Here is an 8,358-nt window from a genome sequence, read left to right as displayed (position 1 = left end):
CACGTCGCCGTACCCTATAAGAGGTCTAAAGGCGGCAGGCTTCGCTTGCTACCCCCCCCCCCGACGTTAACAGATACCGGTACAATAACAACAACAACAACAACAACAACAAGATGAAGTAAGGATGGATATCAAATATCAACCCGTTATTGAGGCGTCGCAGGCCTTTAGGCTGAAATAGAAACAAAAATCTTAGAAGAGTAAACATGAATGGACCTCCGCTGAACTTGAGATCCCCAAAAAGTATGTAGTGGAGAACCGGACCCTAAGAACAGGATCTCACTGTGAGAGGAAATTATAATCGATGCAATGGGCGTCTTCAGCTGGGAAAGCCACCCTAGGGTCCTCCAGGCCTCGAAAACAGGAGACGGTAATCGGCTCATCACCTATTCATATTGTGAACTCTACAAGTCGATCAGAAGTGTAAGTACCGGTACCTAACCATGTAGTATACCGGTAGTATACTGGCACATGTGGATCTGTTTTTTCGGAGACCCACTGACCTCGGGTTAGAGAGTCTAGGGCTGCAGGTTCGTCCCGTTGGCTGCGAAAGTCGCGGAGATACCTCCGTCGATGAGAGTGGCGACAGATGAACCAAAGCCACGTGCTATCAAAAGCGTGGTTATCCAGAGAGACGTCGCATCAACATTCAGAAATTCTTGTCAATGCCGGAACTGCGTTTCATTGGCCTGAGGCATCAACGAACTAAATCTAAGCGACCGCTGACGACTTACCTCTCTCTCCCACTAGAAGAGCAGAGTCAGTCGTGCGAGGGAGGCTTTCGATCGACGGCGGAAAAAAAAACAAGAAAAGAGAAAAAAAAAAAGAGAACCCAGTCTTTTAATACTTGGAAACCCGTTTACTTTCCCGACCATCTGGAGCAAGCCCCATTACGCCGCCCCGTTGCGTTCTTGCGGATTGTCGGAAAGCCGAGACCCGCAGCTGAGTCCGAAAGCAAGCGTGCGGATCGACCGAGAGAAATCGCCACCAGGCATCAGGGTGCCTTTTTTCGCCACCAAAAGTGGATTTCAATCGCAAGGCTGGGGCGAGATCATACAGACGACAAGCAAAGCCTGGGTTGCAGACCGTCTCCGTCGAACATGGCGCTCTCTCGCGTCCCGGGAGATGACGAGCTCTACGTCGGTGGGTATGTACGGTCCACTTCGCCATTGTGGTGGCTTCATGTCCACTCCCCTTGGCTCGTCATCCACTCCTTTTTCTATTGTTCGTAGATCTGCGCTGATGGCGCGCTGACAGTATCTTCACCTTGCGCCGTAGAGATGCGCTGGAGAAGACGGGCATCACCCACATCGTCTCCGTCCTGAGATATGATTTCAAGGACTTCCAGGACTGGGAGAAGTACGAGCAGCTGAGCATCGAGGTCGACGATGTCGACGATGAGAACCTCCTGGTGGAGTTCGAGAAGACGGGGAGGTTTATCGACGATGCGCTGGAGAGTGAGAAGGATGGCAAGAAAGGAGCAGTATTGATTCATTGGTGAGTGAGTCGGTCTTGTGCTTACTGCTTGTTGGGGATGAGTGGTCCTGTTCTTGCAAGCTACACTCCTTGGAATATAACTACCAAGGACGTGAGACATGTATTTCTTCACAGCTCCTCTCTACTATACTCGGATTTCTGCCACTACATTTACGGATGCCATTTCTTCTTGTGCAGGCACCTCGGCGTTATCCGTTGGCTTCCATTGTTTTCATGCAGGGCAGAAACTCGCTAACCCTTTTTTTTTTTTACCTCCCAGTGCCATGGGCAAATCCCGATCCGTTACAATCACCATCGCCTACCTCCTTCGCAAATACCCACACCACACCGTCAAGTCCGCACTTGAATTGATTAGAGAATCTAGACCAATCGCAGAACCCAACGATGGCTTCATGGCTCAACTTCAGCTCTACAAGGAGATGAAGTGTCCACGTGACATCGAAGCTCATCCAAAGTACCAGAGGTGGCTGTATGATCAGGAAGTAGGACTGGCTCTCGCCGCTGGTATGGCACCGGAGAGAGTCAGATTCAGAGACGAAGAGGAGCAAGTGGAGAGCACTGGTGGAAAGGAGGTTGAGCTGCGGTGTAGGAAGTGTCGGTACGTAGCACATCCAGTGCTCATTTAATTTATTAGCTATCAAGGACTTTGGAATCGGATATTCATAGTCCATACCTTTGCATAGGCTAATATATCCTTCACAGGCGTACATTAGCGACAACCCCCTACCTCGTCGACCACCTCCCCACGCCTCAAAAATCTCCACCGTCAGCTGCAGAAGGCCCGATCTCCTCTCTCATCCCATCACTCCCTCCTGCCCCGCTCCATAGCGCTTGCACACACCACTTTCTCCATCCCGTGTCCTGGATGCGGCCCGCCCTAGAGATGGGTTTGCTGAGCGGCCGCCTGGAGTGTCCCAACCCGAAATGTGCAGGTCAGCTTGGCCGCTACGCCTGGCAGGGTATGAGGTGCAGCTGCGGGGTATGGGTGTGCCCAGCATTCAGTCTTCAAAAAGGGCGTGTCGACGAGGTCACCACGAAGGCAGAGACGGGAAGGGGCCAGGCTTCTAAGCCGGGAACTGTGGGGGGTGAAGAGCGGGGAAGAGCTGCTCATGGTATCAGGCTACCGCCGGGAATGAGAGACAAGGAGAATCTCTAGGAACCGGAAGGGTGCAGTAGACAGACTGATGGGAGATTTCGGGAGAAAAGAATGTATGGCATGACTGAATGTTTATGACTCGATAGTCCATCTGCCGGTTCTCACATGAATTCATACTGTTGCTCAGGACGTTTGCTCGGGACGTGTCGCTCTTGCTCGACATCGAGCATAGCTTTGATCCTGAAGGAAAGTTTTCCAAACTAGCTACCGATAGGTAGACCATGATAGGTAGTACTGAATTGAAAAGTACTACCAACACACTCCCAGTATACTTGAGTCGGGAGCAACTCGGAGAAACACGCATGAGGATCACCGGTACGAATCTCTTCATTGGTGCATGAGACATTCCTTGTGATAGCTTCCACCCTGTTCCCCACTGTAAGCACAGGTGACTCGCAGTTGATCTTGTCCGAAATCCTGACACCGCAACGTCGGCTATCTTACCGGGAGCCTGATGAGGGAAGAACAAGGAAAGGGCAGAGTGCTGCAACTCGTATGGGCAAACGCAACAGAGATATGATATGGTGGCGTTCGATGGGGAAGCAATGAAAGGAAACACCGAGATTATCATAACCAGCATAAAGCTGAGTGACGGATCGATCTTGCTCTCTCGTCCAATGGTCTCATCTCTCAAGACCTTGAACATCAAAGTTCTTGCGATAGATATGCGGGAAAGCAAAAATGATTGTCCTGTTCGTCTCAAGCTTGTGATCTTCACACGGTTGATTGGATGTTCGATTCAAACCATGAGCTTGTCATACTTCCCCACCGTCCCCACTGCGGCATACATCTTCATTGCGCATTTGATGTTTCATGTGGTGAAAACATGAATCCACCGCTGGCGATGGTGGGATCTCGAGAGGTGTTTGTGGTGTATCAAGTGGGTGTGCTGTCAGGTGGGGTCTCGTATTGGCATTCCACCACCAGCAGATGGTTAAAACGCTCGACCCGAGTCGAAGAACTGTGACTGGAGCCTAGGGTCTGGTGGCCATAGAGCTGAAGATGTAAGCACTAGCAATAGGGTCTCCAAGCGAGCGTTCGGACGTTCCCATCCGCTCTATAGGGCTGAGAACCACAAAACTCATTACTACCCAACAGGCCGCTTCAACTTGAGTGGAATCGAAGCAAATTTAACTGCTGTCACAACCGATGAGGTGCCCAGAATCTCAGAATTCGATACACGGAGAAGCTCTTAAACTGTCGTCCGACCAACAGGAGGAGCTTTTCAGCCTGGTGACTGGCGTACTAGGGGATCGGTGCTCTGAATTTATCGGCAGGGATAAGATACATGGTGTAGGAATAGAGCTAATACAACCTGGCTGAAATCGAGGCAAATGGCAGAAACCGCGTGGACGGGTCAATCATCAGGGAAGCATCTCGTCGGCGTTATGTGCTCGCTAACGTGCGGTTTCATCGGGAAAAACGGCGTTTTTAAGAGTAATAAGTTTGGCAGGCCTAGATGAGTGGCTTTATTCCGTTGAAAATTCGGGGTGGATCCTAAAAGCGACATGAGGCCGTCCCTCGGGGTGCCCCCCCGGCGCTGACTGTATCTCCCAAGAATTCTCTTATCCATGGTGCTTCTCTATGCATCCAAAATTTGCTTTGTGTTCATGAAAGCAGGGGAGGAGTGGCTCTGGCAACGAGTTGATAGAAGAAGCAGATTGAGCATGCCTATCACGTGATTGTAGATTCGATGCTTGTAGGTAGCTAAGTAGTCGGAATCGTCCTCTTACGGAAGCCCTTTGGGGACCTGCGGAAACAGGTTTGGATTCTGAAGGCGTTCCCGATTCCGTTTCGCAATCTCAGCATTTCTCTTCTTGTCGATTCGCTGTTGGTAGAAGGTCTTCTGAAGAGCAAATACTCGAGGTTCATCGTCTTTGGAAGCAGGGGCTGCTATTTCAAGTTTCTTCTGAAGTCGATTTAGATTAAGACTGCGAGGTTTCTCTCTTTGAGACTTACCTTCTCCTCGGGCTTCTCCTCTGCAGCTTTCTCGTCATCCTTCTTATCCTTCTTATCCTTATCCTTATCCTTGTCTGTGTTCTTCGCCGACTCTTTCTCTTTCTCTTTCTCTTTCTTTTTCTTCTGCTTCTCTTCGAATTCCTTTTTTACCCGCTGGATTTCCGCCTCCATTTCCTCCTTCTTCTTCTCCGCTACAGCCGCCGGGTTGATGATGGGATTGCAGAACCCCTTGTCCTTGAGATGAGCTGGACAGACAAAGAAGAAATCCTAGATCTGTAATGAGAAATGCAGATGTATGATATGTAAAAGTCTGGTATACCTTATTTTCCGGAGACACCAAGACGCTGGTGCTGGGTTTATAGCAAATGTCACATGCTTTCGAAGCTGTATCGGCCACCTTCCGGTGCGTATAGATGTTCGCAAAAGAAGCCATTCCAGAGACTTAGACTTCTGGATGAAATTCTCTGTTGAAAAGCTGTAAATTATCTGATCTTTTGGAACTGTATGGGTTGCATGGGATATACTTCGATGTTGGAGGTCTGAAGCCTTGAGGTTCTGTGTGGATCCACAAGGCTGAGGCTAATTAAGGTACAGTACTTAGCCTGCTACCCCTACCCCTGTATGCACGTGTAAATTTCAGGCAGCTTAGTTTTTGGCTATCGGCTGCTATCAAGTTTGAAGAAAAAACAAAAAAGTCACTCTCTGCCAAAACCCCCACTACTTCTCGAGTTCTGTCCAGAATCATTTTCGTTCTGCAAGAAAAATACAAGCAAACCACTTCAATTCAATCAATCGACTTCAATCCCAATCATGGCCTCAGAACAAGTTAAAACTCCCGGCAGCAAGCCAGGAGAGAACATGCTATGGGGAGGACGCTTTACTGGTTTGAGTCACCGTTGGCACATCTCATGCGGAACATACTAATCAACTGGCAGGCGGTCTTGACCCCCTCATGGTCTCGTACAATGAGTCAATCTACTTCGATCGTGCATTCCATACGCAGGATATTTTGGGCAGCATCGCTTGGGCTCGTGCAAATCACAACGCTGGCATCCTCACTGCAGACGAGTTCTCCAAGATTGAGTCGGGTCTGAAGGCTGTTGAGGCGGAATGGGTCGCAGGAACTTTCGAAATCATTCCGGGAGTTGACGAGGACATACATACTGCAAATGAGAGAAGATTGGGAGAGATCATTGGCAAGGATATTGGCGGAAAGCTTCACACTGGCCGAAGCCGAAATGAACAAGTAGCTACGGACATGCGACTGTGGTTGAGGGATGAGCTGAGGGCAATTGAGAGTCATTTGGTTGATTTCTTAAAGGTCATGACTGCTCGAGCAGAGGCGGAGGTGGATGTCATCATGCCTGGTTCGTACATTCCTCCCTGTCGGAAATAGAAGGTGTGCTACTTACTAAGTGGAATTTAGGCTACACCCATCTTCAACGTGCGCAACCCATCCGCTGGAGCCACTGGATCTTGTCCTATGCTATGGCATTTGCTCAAGATCTGGAGAGACTTCGTGAAGTTATTGTTCGTGTGAATCAAAGTACGTGCTAGACCTCGACCTCTTGGGGCAGTCTTTGCCTCCGCTTGCATTCTAGACTAAATGTTAACTGTGCACAAAGGTCCCCTTGGTGCCGGAGCCCTTGCTGGAAATTGCTTTGGTGTAGATAGACAAGCCATGGCTGATGAGCTTGGCTTCGATGGTCTGGTAAATCTTCTGTCCTCCCGAAACTTGATGCCGTGTCTAATATACAGTAGTTGTGGAATTCTATGGGGGCGGTTTCATCTCGCGACTTTGTCGTAGAGGCTATGCAATGGGGCAGTTTCCTGGGTCTACATATCTCCAGGTGGGCAGAGGATCTGATCATCTATTCAACCGGAGAGTTCAAGTTCATCAAGTTGGCAGACGCCTACTCGACGGGAAGCTCCTTGATGCCTCAAAAGAAGAATCCAGACAGCTTAGAGCTGCTGAGAGGAAAAAGCGGCAGAATTTTCGGACAAATGGCTGGCCTAATGATGACCGTTAAAGGTATCCCCAGGTATGGACACCCACTTTGAAAACAATCTTGAATCACCTCTGATTTTGAACTAGTACCTACAACAAGGATCTCCAGGAGAGTGTGGAGCCCATGCTTGACCACGTGAAGACAGTCAGTGACAGCATTCAAATTGCCACTGGAGTCCTCTCTACCGCAAACATCAACCCTGAAGCTATGAAAGCTTCTCTCGAGTAAGTAATATCTCACCATACTCTTTGCGCCCGGCCTTCTTTGCTAACCTTCCTCCTAGCCCGTTTATGCTCGCAACTGACATTGCCGACTATCTCGTCAAGCTTGGCGTTCCCTTCCGCGAGACCCATCACATTTCCGGTCAATGCGTTGCCCACAGTGAGAAGACCGGAGTTTCCATGGACCAAATGAAGTTCTCCGATTTTAAGAATATCGACTCCCGATTCAAGGAAGACATCGTGGATATCTTCAACTACGAGCACAGTGTCGAGATGCACTCTGCTCTCGGCGGAACCTCCAAGAATAGCGTGTTGGAGCAGATTGCTATCTTGAAGAAGATTTTGCAGTAAGCAAATCATAATAAGGGTTAGAAGGGATGTTATAATGTGGTGTCTAAAGAATGCAATCTTAGCTAGATTTAGAAGGCCTTACGTAAGCCAGGAAACTCGCATAAGGTATCAAACTCGGCTAAGGTGTTTAAGGTAACCGCTTCGTGGTAATGCAGAGCAGTCGGTAATAATAGCCATCCAGCTCTAGGGGTGCATCGTGCGGTAAGTAGGTATCTAATATTGGAAGCTGCCATACGCATTGCAGACAGCAGCTGTTAACTGTTGTGCAAAAGCAGACTTGCAATGCACATTGCAGTTTCCAATATTATAACCCTATTACCGCACGACACCTTTCCAAAACTTGAAATAACTTGACCCTTCTAAAAATCATCCCTATACGTGATCAACTGATTTACAATGTATAAATTCGGTTATCATAGAAGAAGAGTGTGATAAAGTATGAAGATCCCAGCCCAAACTACGAAACCTTTCGCGAGAACTCGCGCAAGAAGAGTTGGCGGAATTTTAGTAGATCTAAAGAATAAAGCGTCTTCAGACAAGAAAAAGAAATATTCGGGGATCTCAAACAAGTAAGTAAGTATTAGTTGAGCAAAGTAAGTAAGTATCCTGCAGCTCTGATCTATCTGTTTCCCTCTTTTCATTTTCACGGTGGAAGACTTGTAATTTGTGAAGAGGAGTTGATTGTTTTTGTTCTCCTCGGTGCCCGTTGATTGGGCGCTGCTGAAAAATTAAGTTGTGGTGAAAATGCTAGCCGCGTTTGTTTACTTCTGACCACTTTTTCTGCTCACCGAGCGAGCTTTCTGTTAACTGAAGTCTTTTGCTGTGACATTCTTTATTCGGTTCTCTCGTAGATATAATCATGTATAGGAATGGCTTTTTTTAACTTGCGTGATACAAATTGCTGTAACGAGCTCTTTTTAAACCTAATAGCTAGCTTTGTCGTCAGCTTATATGATGCTGATATCTTTTTGATTTGTGCAGAGCTATGCCTAAGGCTGAGACTTGATTTGCAGGATTATTTTAACTGTGACTATAGTATGCTGCGGGTACACCCTGGGGGTGAAACAAAATCAAGTGAGCTCCGATTGCTACGAGTATCTAGACAGATTGAAAGACTTAAGAGATACATACATGCAGCATACTACCTTAATGCGAGAGGCCCTAG

At 48.1% G+C, this 8,358-nt stretch overlaps 3 protein-coding genes across 4 annotated transcripts; 2 read left to right on the top strand and 1 right to left on the bottom strand.

Annotated features, from left to right (window-relative positions):
• Nucleotides 1–1,100: 1,100 nt before the first annotated feature.
• Nucleotides 1,101–2,653, top strand: L3040_005552 (uncharacterized protein; the record flags this gene model as incomplete). The annotated part of the gene is made up of 4 exons (XM_007295857.2): nt 1,101–1,147; nt 1,258–1,497; nt 1,757–2,095; nt 2,200–2,653. 4 exons carry the CDS (start codon nt 1,101–1,103, stop codon nt 2,651–2,653), a joined length of 1,080 nt encoding a protein of 359 aa, XP_007295919.2.
• Nucleotides 2,654–4,382: 1,729 nt separating this feature from the next.
• On the bottom strand, nt 4,383–5,045 carry L3040_005551 (uncharacterized protein; the record flags this gene model as incomplete). 2 transcript variants are annotated; one of them, XM_007295858.1, is made up of 3 exons in its annotated part: nt 4,383–4,562; nt 4,613–4,879; nt 4,932–5,045. In XM_007295858.1, 3 exons carry the CDS (start codon nt 5,043–5,045, stop codon nt 4,383–4,385), a joined length of 561 nt encoding a protein of 186 aa, XP_007295920.1. The 2 variants fall into 2 exon arrangements, with proteins under 2 accessions (XP_007295920.1, XP_066011406.1); XM_066154552.1 differs by having other exon boundaries at nt 4,383–4,559.
• A 377-nt stretch (nt 5,046–5,422) lies between these two features.
• On the top strand, nt 5,423–7,193 carry L3040_005550 (uncharacterized protein; the record flags this gene model as incomplete). The annotated part of the gene is made up of 7 exons (XM_007295859.2): nt 5,423–5,495; nt 5,548–5,979; nt 6,039–6,158; nt 6,238–6,323; nt 6,374–6,654; nt 6,708–6,845; nt 6,905–7,193. The coding sequence occupies 7 exons, from the start codon at nt 5,423–5,425 to the stop codon at nt 7,191–7,193; spliced, it is 1,419 nt and encodes a 472-aa protein (XP_007295921.2).
• Between the last annotated feature and the right edge of the window lie 1,165 nt (nt 7,194–8,358).

The sequence above is a fragment of the Drepanopeziza brunnea genome (genome assembly GCF_022702325.1).
Source record: "Drepanopeziza brunnea f. sp. 'multigermtubi' strain 214-2 chromosome Unknown ctg9, whole genome shotgun sequence".
NCBI lineage: Eukaryota > Fungi > Ascomycota > Leotiomycetes > Helotiales > Drepanopezizaceae > Drepanopeziza > Drepanopeziza brunnea.
This window is presented reverse-complemented; position numbering and strand designations above follow the sequence as displayed.